The sequence below is a fragment of the Zeus faber genome, assembly GCF_960531495.2.
Source record: "Zeus faber genome assembly, chromosome: 1".
NCBI lineage: Eukaryota > Metazoa > Chordata > Actinopteri > Zeiformes > Zeidae > Zeus > Zeus faber.
In genome coordinates, this window is record NC_137193.1 from 58,502,970 (window position 1) to 58,515,406 (window position 12,437).

The 12,437-nt window shown below is 44.0% G+C and overlaps 1 protein-coding gene across 1 annotated transcript in view; it reads left to right on the plus strand.

The window, feature by feature from the left end:
- Positions 1 to 12,437, plus strand: part of hmcn1 (hemicentin 1) — a gene marked incomplete at its 5' end in the record, with an annotated part of 97,534 nt that overhangs the window by 57,065 nt on the left and 28,032 nt on the right. Inside the window, 20 exons of the mRNA XM_079997955.1 lie at positions 711 to 819; positions 918 to 1,087; positions 1,408 to 1,562; positions 2,156 to 2,279; positions 2,365 to 2,466; positions 2,916 to 3,092; positions 3,716 to 3,867; positions 4,611 to 4,734; positions 6,511 to 6,686; positions 6,934 to 7,030; positions 7,235 to 7,357; positions 7,459 to 7,614; positions 7,755 to 8,036; positions 8,382 to 8,549; positions 9,720 to 9,833; positions 9,959 to 10,045; positions 10,551 to 10,742; positions 11,367 to 11,540; positions 11,779 to 11,892; positions 12,255 to 12,400. Coding sequence (XP_079854081.1) covers positions 711 to 819; positions 918 to 1,087; positions 1,408 to 1,562; positions 2,156 to 2,279; positions 2,365 to 2,466; positions 2,916 to 3,092; positions 3,716 to 3,867; positions 4,611 to 4,734; positions 6,511 to 6,686; positions 6,934 to 7,030; positions 7,235 to 7,357; positions 7,459 to 7,614; positions 7,755 to 8,036; positions 8,382 to 8,549; positions 9,720 to 9,833; positions 9,959 to 10,045; positions 10,551 to 10,742; positions 11,367 to 11,540; positions 11,779 to 11,892; positions 12,255 to 12,400 — 2,942 coding nt within the window. The remainder of the gene's footprint in view (positions 1 to 710; positions 820 to 917; positions 1,088 to 1,407; positions 1,563 to 2,155; positions 2,280 to 2,364; positions 2,467 to 2,915; positions 3,093 to 3,715; positions 3,868 to 4,610; positions 4,735 to 6,510; positions 6,687 to 6,933; positions 7,031 to 7,234; positions 7,358 to 7,458; positions 7,615 to 7,754; positions 8,037 to 8,381; positions 8,550 to 9,719; positions 9,834 to 9,958; positions 10,046 to 10,550; positions 10,743 to 11,366; positions 11,541 to 11,778; positions 11,893 to 12,254; positions 12,401 to 12,437) is intronic.

Sequence of the window (12,437 nt, forward strand, 5' to 3'; positions counted from 1 at the left end):
TTTTTTTTTTCCCCTCAGAAAGCGTCCCTGCCCTCGGAATTGTCGTAGCTCTAGATTCCCATGGAGCGGCACCCAGTGACGACGTTCATTTGCGCTGCGTAGACCTTCTGTTGTCCTGTTGCCATTTTGTCACCCTGACAGCTGCCGTGTCGAAAAAAAATCTGCCGTTGTCGGCAGGATTCGAACCTGCGCGGGGAGACCCCAATGGATTTCTAGTCCATCGCCTTAACCACTCGGCCACGACAACTGTTATTATCTGTTATTATCAGTTTCAAGACGTGCACTTCACGTGGGAACTGGACAACTGAGGCTCTATTGGGGTTATATCTGACTCACTGATAGACTTCCTTGTAGAGGTTGCTGTGGGAGGATCCGCGGCTGGATTTCATATGTAATAATGCTGCTTACTTTATTGGCCCGATGTGGTAACATGCTGTAATTTACTGCCTCCCGTTAAAAAAAAAAAAGACGCTTTATATAAATCAATAGTCTGTAATTTGATTCAGGGTCATTGAATAACTAAAAACAGGACCACTGTTCCTTGATTCTTGGCAGAATTATGATTATGACCGACGTATCTGACTGATGGAACGTTTTGTACGCATGAAATAATGAAAACAGGCATAAATGTAGGGATCCAAGAGGGGTAAAAAGTGAATAAAACGCTGATTAAAAAAAACCCCATTTCGTTTCTCTTTCTTTTCCCCTAGTGCCTCCTTACATCGACAGAGGGGGTGAGGTCACCGACAGCGCAGTGATCGTCGGTAATCCTCTGGAGCTGGAATGTCACGCCACGGGAACACCTGCGCCTGTCATCACGTACGACCTCACACGCACATGAGGACACTCGCCCTTTCTCTCTCGGTCTACATCATTTTATATTCACGCCACCGCTGACAATTCCTCTTCTCGTTCAGGTGGTATAAGGATGGCAAACCCGTCCATCACGGAGAGGGCGTGCGGGTGGCGGCCGGCGGGCGTCGCCTGGTCGTGTCTCGCGCTCAGGTCTCGGACACGGCTCGCTTCCAGTGCGTGGCCGCGAATGAAGCGGGCGACCACGAGAGGGACTTCGACGTGGTCGTCCACGGTAAAAAAATAAAATGCTCATGCACATTGAACTGCTCACCTTTTGAGCCTTGATGCCATTGCAACAGCATCACTCGACCAAAACCAAAGAACACACAATATACTATTGTGTACAGGATGCCGTCATTTCATAATTTGTGCTTCCAATCTGCATCTGGATGTAATTTATGTTCCCAATGCCAACCGCTACCCATTAGGGTAAATGCCGTCTTTTACTCAACACAGATTTCCTTCTCTTCAGATGTGAATTGGATGGGTTTTTTTCTGGAGATCATAAGCCTTTTCTCTTCTCTCTCTCTCTCTCTCTCTCCTCTCCTCCAGTCCCCCCCTCCATCCGCACCACGGGGCCCGCGGAGCGCTCCGTGGTCCTCCATAAGTCCGTCAGCCTGCAATGCGTGGCCAGCGGCGTCCCCCCGCCGAGCATCACGTGGCTCAAAGATGGCCGCCCCATCGACACGGTGCAGGAGCACCTCAAGGTGGCGTGGAGGATATTCGATGACATCACTGTTGGAGAGATTGCGATTAAACATTAATAAAGGCTGAGGTTCTCCCAGAGAAGATCATGATTAAATGAAAATGAACAGTTTGTTCTTTCTTGGTGGCAGCCCAAGCAACTACAAACAAAAACTCGGAATTGCTATTTTGTTTTGCAACGGGGGGGATAGTGATGCATGTCATAGTCATAAATTCTTCGAAATATTTAATTTCTGCATTGGACTGAATTTGTTTTATGAAATATTTTTGTAATGCACATCAGATGTTATCCTGAAAAGGTGGAAGCAATTCTCATTATGTATAAAATATCAATACATCGATATAGAATCATATTGTGAGATATTGTTCTATATATATCTACAGTATATGTGTCTAAATCAAATCATGAGATTTGGCCCGATATCCAGCCCTACTACTTGCCTCTCTGATGTCTAGGACCAGCCCTAAAATATGGATTATATTTCATATTTCTTCCCTAAAAAAAGATTAATGTGTATCACCTTTTTTGCTTCTCTTTGTGTTTGCCTTAACACGTGTTTCCATGGTGACCCGTGTGTGTTTGCGTTCCTCCCAGCTGGAGTCGGCCGGCAGAACCCTGCAGGTGACGCGTGCAAGGCTGGAGGATTCTGGGCGGTACACCTGCGTGGCCACCAACGCAGCCGGGGAGGCGCAGCAGAATCTACGCCTCAGCGTCCACGGTAACATTCACTGAAAAGGATCCGGCACTTTTTTTTGCGCGGTGACTTTGAGTGAAAGCGTCTGTGTGTTGCTGTGTTTCGTCAGAGCCGCCGAGCATCCCCTACTCCGGAGAGGTCTTCAACCAGACCATCCTGTCCGGCTTCTCCACCCTGCTGGAGTGCAAGGCCACAGGCAGCCCTCTACCTGGTGAGGCACTTCAACCCCCCTGACCCAGTCATTACACAAAGGGGCGGTTTCCCAGACAGGGTTTAATCTAAATCAGGGCTAAACTAATCCTACTTAAATTAAATGAAATTAAGATTAGGCCTAATCTGTGCCCATCAAACCGTCCCGTAATCTTCTTCCGCCACGCGCTGCTTAAGTACGGGATCGACCCCAGATGAGTCCCCACAGGAAATGATACTCCTGCCGACAGCTTCAAGTTGGCTGTGTATAAATGTCACATTCCAGTGTAATTAGAAATTCATTTTTAATGTCTCGAGGACGTCGCTACGTCATCCCTAAAACGTAACCTACGCAAGTTATTTAAAGCACCTGTGTGTGTTTAGCAAAAATGAATATGGCGTATTGAGTCGCTGTCTCTCAGTTATGTGTAGTAAAATTACACACTTTAACATTCATTTCTGTATCCTCAGCTCTCACTTGGTTCAAAGATGGCCGCCCTCTTACCAATGTGGCCGGAGTGACCATGATGAAGCGCGGCCAGACACTGGAGATCGAACGGGCCCAAGTGTCCGACGCTGGAATATACCGCTGTGTCGCTGTGAATGTGGCCGGAACCGCTGAGATATCCCATAACCTGCAGGTGTATGGTGAGACGCCAGTCGCTGAGAACATGATCTGTCATATGTGGATCTTTCCAGTATTTGGGCTGTTTAACTGCTTAATTCGATTTGATGCGAAGCGGTGGGGAATGTTTTTTAAATTGTAACCGGTCGAAATGATTCATCTTGATTCCCTAAATGCGTTACAGCACGTAAATGACACATTATTCTGGATTGCTATCGATATCGATATATGACCTCACAAAGTCAAATATACCCAAATTGTGCCTTTGGAATTGGAATGGAAGTAGAAGTGTTCTGGGGTGTGTGCCCACCCAGATGTGCACGGTTAGTAACATGCAGAGTGGATTTTAAACAATTTCTCTCCATATAGAGGATGGCTACATCTGTAAACTTCTATCACTTGGACGGTGATGGTGATGGTACTGGTGCAATTGTATCATATACTTATTTAAAAATATACAAAATCCTGATTCACGGTCTGTATTAGAATTATTATTATATTATTGTTATCCAGGGAGTGAAAGCGGAAGGCTGCATCGTAATCTGCACATCAGATGGAGGGGTGCCTGCCTGCATGTGTTGCGCGGGATATTCTGGGCATGTTTTGTTTGTCAAGCCTGCGTTTTCTCCTCTGCTCCGCCCGCCAGTGCCCCCTGTCATCTCCAGCCACGGTGGCATGGTGACGGTGGTGGTGAATGAGGTCGCGCGGCTGGAGTGCGAGGCCTCGGGCCTTCCCGCGCCCAGCCTCACCTGGCTCAAGGACGGCAGCCCCGTGGCCAGCGTGTCAGACGGCATACAGGTGCACACTTCTTCCCTCGCTTCTATTGTGCTGTTAAAGTACAATGGATGGATCATTTTAATGAAAGGATACCGGAATGCCAAAGCTATTTTGTTTGATACAACCCATCAAATAGATTTTACTTGAATTTTGTTAGTTAGTTTATTTGGATATTCAATTATCCATGAATGTAACATTTTTGAGATGATGCTGTGAGGATAATTCTTGTGCAAGATGCACCAGGAATTTCAGCTGGTGCAGGTGCCAACCATAAATAAAAAGACAAATATTCAAACAACATAAAAAAATATATATAAAGATTTACGAACAGATACAAGAAGAATCCAAATTAACGAGAATGCAAGATTTTATGAAGTGTGCAATGACACAGTGACAATATAAATATAAATATTAATAAATATAGATCTAGGATTGCTGTGTAAAGTTGTACTTGTGTAGAGTCTTGGGCAAGACATAGTTGGTAATTGTATATGTTTATATACATACTATATACATATACTGTATATGTATATAGTTCCATACAGTATATACAGTATATTATGTGTTTAATATATAATATTTGTTTGGGCTTATGTATTTTATATGAATCTATGGTAACGGTAGTTCTAATGAGGAACATCAAAGTAACATCAGTTTATAAGAGCCTTTACATCAGAGCTGTGCCGGACGTTTTGGACTATGTCTCCACGAGAGATGTGCATATTTGTATGTGTTGCCGTAGCTGCTCTCTGATCTGTCCTCAGGTTCTTTCCGCCGGCAGGGTGCTGTCGCTGCGCAGCGCGCAGGTCAGCGACACCGGCAGCTACACCTGCGTGGCTGTCAACGCCGGCGGGGAGCAACAAAGAGAGTACGACCTGCTGGTGTATGGTGAGGACGCACACAGACCGATTCACAGACCAAAAAAAATAAAAAATTCTTCCTGGAAGACACAAAAACGGATTTTACAGGGCTTTGCGCAGGACTCACACAACCAAATAGGAGAATGACCCACAAGTGAATTACAAACTAAACAGTCGCAAAAAAAGGACAACAGTTTTTCTATTTTACAATGCAACTCAACCCTAAAATAATTGTATTTATATTGGTTATTTACAACATTTTTACTAAATTACTATTCAAACATGCAAAAAAACATTAAAATAAATAAAATGTCAAAATGAATTATATTCTATTTAAAGTCATGCACTTTACATAAGCCAGATACAGCAACTGTATTAGTGTTTATTTTTAGGACTTAGGACACAATCTTCCTTTGATGCCCTTTTTTTCCCATTCCCTCTTTGCTGACGGAGAATTGTTAGGGTCGACTGCGGAATGTCTATCAACAAAACCAGACTTCATTCGCAAAATGTTGCACAGCGATGCCAGTGTTTAGCGCTGGAGTGACTATTGAAAGAGACCTCGACTAAAACACACGCATGCGAGGGGGAAATATTGTTTGACAGAGTTTTGCAGTCGAATCAACCCCATTCCTTCTGTGCCCAGAGTCGGGGTTGACAGCAAATTTGTAGTTTGACAGCACTAATCATGTTTAATCTCCATCATCGGTCCACATTTGCTCTTAGGAAAGGTAATTGACGTTGTAAATATGGGAAACCTCAAGGAGATATAGTATCCGAATGTTTGCGTGTGTGTGAGTGCGTGTGTGTATGTGTGTGTGTGTTTTCCTGTGAGGGTCCACGTCTAACTAGCTGCACGCAGAACCATACAAATGGTGTGCATTTCTTCCAAATGATCAAAAGATCTTGTCTGGAGAAATAAGTTTGATTTGTTGCAGTAATTGCTACCATTCTCCGTAAGCTTCCTGTGTCCGACCAGAGCGCCGTTTCCAAGTCCTGTTTCTGCCCCGTTCCCTGGAACATGTGTTCCGTCTGTCCAATAAACATAATTAAGGGGGAAACGGTTAGACCATCGTTTTCTGGGCCAAATTGGGCGGATCGTCCAAAAAGTGATTATTGCCTCATGAAGAAAAGGGAACGGTTCCAAGTCAATGAAGAGAGTCTGAATGAATATTAGTGTTAAAACCTTGCTGTTTTGACAACAGTCACACAAATGGTGTGAGCCTCCTTTTTTTTTTTTTCATGTGGAATCCAACATTCACATTCTTCACCCGTGTTTGTCCGTCTCAGGTTTGAAGGTCAACAGGGGCGAAGTGGAGTGCGTTGTGGGAAAACTTTTTTTCTGTGCTCATGACCATCGACATATGGTGCTGATTTAGGCCAAAAGTTACTTATTTGCTTATTATTATAAATAAATAGTAGTTTACAGTAGTTCATAGTAGTTTTTTTCCCCAAGACATAAATTTGGCATTAAGGTGCATTTTGGTTTGCATCAGGTTTCATGGAAATGAAATAATATGATAATAATATATAATGATAATAATAATATAATAACTTCAGACTCCGTACGTCTCAGGAAAGTTATTTGATGGCTCATGGTGTTGTTTTGTACACAGTATAAAGCATCATGACTAGCTCAGCAGGCTTCCCCGGAGCTATGAATCATAAAATAATTGTGTTCTCCAAAATGGATGAATAATCGTGATAAATAATCGCAATCACAATAATGAGCAAAATAATTGTGATTATCATTTTAGCCAGAATCATGCAGCCCTAACCTTACATCACATTTTGTGTGCCACAGTGCCACCCAACATCATGGGTGAGGAGGTGAACGCCACAATAATGCTGGGTCGGACCGTGGAGCTGCTTTGCCAGAGCGACGCCATCCCGCCACCCACCCTGTCCTGGCGCAAAGATGGACGCCCGCTCTTCAGGAAGCCCGGCCTCGCCGTTTCAGAGAATGGGAGTCTGCTCAAGGTACAGCTGGAGTCCACCGCGGAAAAGCGAGCATTCATCCTCTTATTTCTTGTAAATAAATCCCCCGAACACCACTGCTCACAGGCCAACTCCAATTCCCCAATTTCTAATCTATTGCGACATTGATTAAAAGTGCCTGTACCTCACCCTGATCTCTTCTCCTCCTCACATTTATATGTTTTGAGTTTCTCACCCTCAGTGAATCTGAGGGTTGGGGTATTGATTTGGGTCCGTGACTGTTTGCCAGATCGACAGCTCCCAGGTGCAGGACTCGGGCAGGTACACGTGTGAGGCCATCAATGTCGCCGGCAAGACAGAGAAGAACTACAATCTCAATGTTTGGGGTGAGTTCATGTGTCCTTATTTGTACTTTGTTTTGTCTACACGCGCTCTAATAGTGAACATACCAGTGTATAACATTGCCTAAAACGAATTCCTTGGTCCTCTGCTGGTCCGGTGGAGGTCCAAAATAGCTAACACATACACTATACGCGCATCAGCTTTATCAAGGTGAGAGCCCCCCCTCTGGTCTCTTGTCGTCATTGCAGTTTCTCCCAGTATCCGCGGCTCGGAGGAGGTCTCCCCGCTGACAGTGATCGAGGGGAGTCTGATCACTCTGTTGTGCGAGTCCAGTGGCATCCCGCCTCCCAGCCTCAGCTGGAGGAAAAACGGTAAGTGTCTCTGCGGGCTCTCCTTGAGGGTGGTTATGCGAGGACGCGGACCCCTAGTGTGTTTTAAGCGCGGACCTCCTGTATCGTGCCGTTTGTCTCAGGTGCGGAGCTGAGGTCAGACCAGCGGGTCAGAGTTTTATCGGGAGGTCGGCAGCTTCAGATCTCGGCGGCCGAGAGGACGGACACAGCCTCCTACGCTTGCATCGCCTCCAGTGCGGCAGGCAGCAGCTCCAAGGAATACAGCCTGCAAGTGTACGGTACGTAACGTGGCGAAAACGGCAACACTGGGGATGTTTGGAATTCTTCCTTCTGTCGTTCAGTCAGAAGAGGGAACGAGGTGTTTAATCTTCTCCTGGGAGGAGCGTCTCCATCAACTCACCCACTCTTCTCAATTCAGTCCGCCCTTCCATCAGACGCATCGAGGGCACGGCCGGTGACGTCACTGTGACAAAGGGAGGCGACATCACCCTGCAGTGCACCGCCGAGGGCGTGCCCCGCCCGGCGGTCACGTGGCTGAAGGACGGGTGGCCGATCGCGGGCCAGAGGGGCGCCGCAGTGCTGGACGAGGGACGGCTGCTGCAGATCAAAGACGCCAAGGTGTCCGACACAGGACGCTACACCTGCATCGCCGTCAACGTGGTGGGACAGGCCGACAGCAAGCACGATGTCAACGTGCACGGTACGTCGTCATAAACGTAGAAAAATAAACAGAAATCAAATAAATTTATGAATCTTTAATGATTCAACTCGCCACTTAATGTGGCTAACCACTCAGGGCTTTTAAAGTCTTAAGGTCCTTAAACCTTAAAGTGGGTTCTTGCTTGCTTGTGGGTTCTTGCTTGTATTGGGAGCCGATGAAGATCTATAGGGTTGGTGTGACCAAAAAAGACCTAGTTCTGGTAAAAATATCTGACTGCAGTGTTTTGAACCTTTTCTCTCATAGCTTTCGTAACTCCCTTTGAGCAACAGATTGAATATAATGTTTATTCCACCGTCCCTTGTCCTCTCTCTGTGCTGGGTGCAGTACCGCCCAGCATCGTGGGTCAGGTGCAGCTCCCAGAGACCATCACCGTTGTGGTGAAGAACCCAGTGGCCCTGACCTGCGAGGCTTCTGGGATACCACTTCCCGCCATCACCTGGCTCAAGGACGGGCAGCCCATCAAAGCCACCAGCTCTGTGCGCATCCTCTCCGGTGAGTTAGTTTGGCTTTTCCATGCATCAATTTTTTTGCTGACATAGAGCCATTTACACTTTTTGCATTTAAATCAGGAAACCGATACCAAAACAAAAATCCCATACAATGAGCAGATATGCCAGATATAAGCAAAGCAACTTGACTTTCTTCTTAATGTCATTAATGTTGATGATTTTTCATTTATTTGCTTCTAATGACCCCCAAACAAATGGACTAAGTCTACACTGTTAAGGAAAAGTGAATTTTAACGAGGACATGGTATCAGCAGATACTTAAAGTTTAGGACTTGCAATTGATATTTTAAAAAGGTGGTATCGCTGCTTTAAATTGTCTCGAAGTATCTAGTTAAACCTTTCAACGTTTCCACTGAAGAAACACAGCTCCGTGGACCGTTTTTCAGAGGCTGAGCAGATGCAATACATCACCGGTAATGAGACGTAATAGGAGCTCGGCAATTAGAGCCAAACCCAACACTGCAACAGACTGGGATCTGTGCCTGAAAGACTGTTGGTTTTTTGGGTTTTTTTCCTGTGTCTAATCTAAGCTTCCAAACCTTGCCTTGCAAGACTTGAACTGCTAGACTCTTGAACTTTCATTCAAACAACAATCGGGCTTGGACCAAGTCATGTCCATTTGTTTCTTGAATCATCCGCATTGGTCTGATGTGTATTCTGTCGTGGATTCTGTGGTAAAACAAAATCTTCCCAGATCTTTCTGAATGGAAGGTGATATTTATGCGGTCAGTGTGGTGGGGTATCTTTCAGAGGTGACTGCCCAGACGGCACACCGCTCTTCAAATTCCAGATGTACCGTGTTGATTTTTTTGTAATGGGATCTGTGCAGAACGTGTTTAGTCGCTGTTTGCTTTGTTGGTTCTCTTCGATTCTCTGTTGAGACGGAAAAGCAGCAGTGTTCCTTAAAAATAGAGATGAATGGCTTTAGGTGATCAGATGGCAAGAAGGGGTCATTTATTTGAATAGGAACTGAAACACCAAAATGCCATGGGAGCCTTTTGACCGTTCACGCATCTTTGAGATTCTTTTTTTTTCCTTTCTTGAGCTACAATGACATGTAGTTAAGTATGATGACTTACTGTGGCATTCCGAGATACTGTCAAAGTTGGGAATTTAAATTTGACCTTTCACTATTTGTCCTTTTGTCCCTCAGGAGGACGGAGCCTTCGTCTGATGCACGCTGCAGTGGAGGATGCTGGAAGATATACCTGCATTGTGTCTAATAGTGCCGGAGAGGAGAAAAAGAACTTTGATCTCGACATCCTTGGTACTTAATCAATCACAAATAATTAAATGGCCATTAAACGATTGCAAATCGATATACTTATTTTGTCTTGCATTTTAAAGCTGAGCCGGTCGGTTCAATTCCTGCTTTTCAATCTGATTTTACAGTTCCGCCCAGCATTGTGGATGGGGCAACGGTGGAAGACATTAAAGTGAAGGAGAAATACAACGTTACCTTAACCTGTGAGGCCACAGGTACGGGAAAGTCCACACTGTTCAACAGTCGAAGAAAAATAAAAAAGCAATGCTATGGATATTTCAAAAGGGAATTAGGGTTTAAGTGTATCTGTAAAACGTAATACTCATATTCAATAATTTCATATCAATACACAAAGAAAACCGTACACCATAAGACCAACATAATATTCAAGTGAAAGTGTTAAAGTACTTGATGTTTTCTCAAGTAGCAAAAGTACTTATTCAATGTCTAGACCTTGTATGTTGGTGTAAAGACACTCAGGTTACCCTCTACCTATTCCATTATCTATTATTACATATGGTTTCCTCTTTTTATCAAACTGAACATAACCCTTTTTATACATCCCCTGCATTTGTTGTATCAAAATAAATAGGTCTTTTAAATAGATAAATAGCACAGATAATTGTAGCAGAGTAAAAGGAAACATGTTTGTTTTGATTTACTTCATACCCTTTCTTATATGTAATGCATTGAATTAACCAATTCCACCCCCCAACCCAGGTAACCCTGTCCCCGAGATCAGGTGGCTGAAGGACAGCCAGCCGCTGCTGCCCGACAGACGCCACCAGGTGTTTTCTCACAGCCGCTTCCTGCTGATCTCTGATGCCCTGATGGCCGACACTGGGCGCTACAGCTGCCTGGCATCTAACAGTGCAGGGGAGCGCAGCCGGCACTTCAACCTCAACGTGCTGGGTATGTACTTTGAAGGTTCTGCCGGTTGAGTGCGAGGCATTCAGTACACCTCAAGGATGTCTCTATGTATGTGGCTGTGTTTGTATGACATAATTGTATTTTTCCGGGAGAGAAAAGAGATGGTAACTATATGGTTTCAGTTCATTATCCTCTAGGATTTTGCAAAGATTTATTTTTTTATCATTTTTGTGACCAAAAATTCTTTGTTTTTCTCAAAAATTGGGATGCATTTTGCAAAGTTTTATGTATATTTTCGCGGTATAATTGAGCAGTACAAATATAGATTTTTTTACTTCTACCCATAAGGAAAGTAAATCACAGATACTTTAATTATTGAGATGGTCAAATTTCTGTAGTATTTCTGTAGTGCAAATCAATTACAGTTTATCCAACCTTCTTGCATTTGCATAACTGTAAATAAATCACATTTTCACACACAATCTAATATTTTATAACATGTGACATCTACTTACAACATATAAATATGTCTGACTGTACTGCGAGTTTTCGATTTTTGACCAAGACATGTATAATGGGTGGTTGACCAAGTTGACAACTGAAAGTGTCATTAATGGAAAGCTAAGTATAAGGATACGTTTTGATGTACTCTTTGTATCTTCCTAGTGTCTCCCACCATCACCGATTCTGGCCCCGAGGGCTCGGCGGAGGAGGTGACGGTGACTCTGAGCAGCCCCACCAGCCTGGTGTGTGAGGTCCAGTCCTACCCCCCTGCGCTCATCACCTGGCTCAAAGACGGCGTCCCATTTGAATCCAGACGCAACATGCGAGTCCTCCCAGGTCTGAAGACGGCAGGAAATTATGTTTTTTGGGGGAAAAGCAATAGAATAGAATACATGAATCGATCGATTCCTCTATTTTCTTTATCCATTTTCCTGGTCAGGCTTACAGGGAATGTAAAACTGGACTGGATTGGATTCAACTAAAATAATTCAACTGCAAATGGTTGAAATCTTATTTTGATTTTTCATCCGTCATTTCATTTCATTTCATTTTTCAATTCATCCCGCTCCTTCAGGCGGTCGAACCTTGCAGATCCTGAACGCTAAAGAGGAGGATGCTGGGAGGTATACCTGCATGGCAACCAATGAGGCTGGAGAGACGTTGAAGAACTATGAGGTTAAAGTCTATGGTATGTGTTATCCGACGGCTCCCTGTTGCCTTATTTGTAAATTGAACCTTCATGTTCCCTTTAAATATGATAATCTGAATGTTTATGTCAGAATCCGAAGGAATCAGAATCAGAATGACTTTATTCCACCAGAATAAATAAAAAACAATACAATTAAATATAATAAATTGTTAAGTAAAACATTAAAATTAAATTTGCCAAATATACACAACTAGCCAAAAAAAAAAGTAAAACAAGAAAAGTCAAATACATGTTATTTTCTATGTTAAAAATGACTTGGACATGCAAAATAATTATTATGTAATAACTGATGTTATTGAAATTGCTCAAATATAAATCTGAGTTGTGTTTTTTGAACCCAGTTCCCCCTCAGATCAATAAGAATGACATCCCAGGGGAGGGCCTGTCGCCTAAAGAGGTGAAGATTAAGGTCAACAACACACTCACCCTGGAATGTGAGGCTCAGGCCATTCCAACACCAGCCCTGCAGTGGTACAAGGATGGACAGGTGAAATCTTCAACCGAGATTTCATTCCCATTTTCAG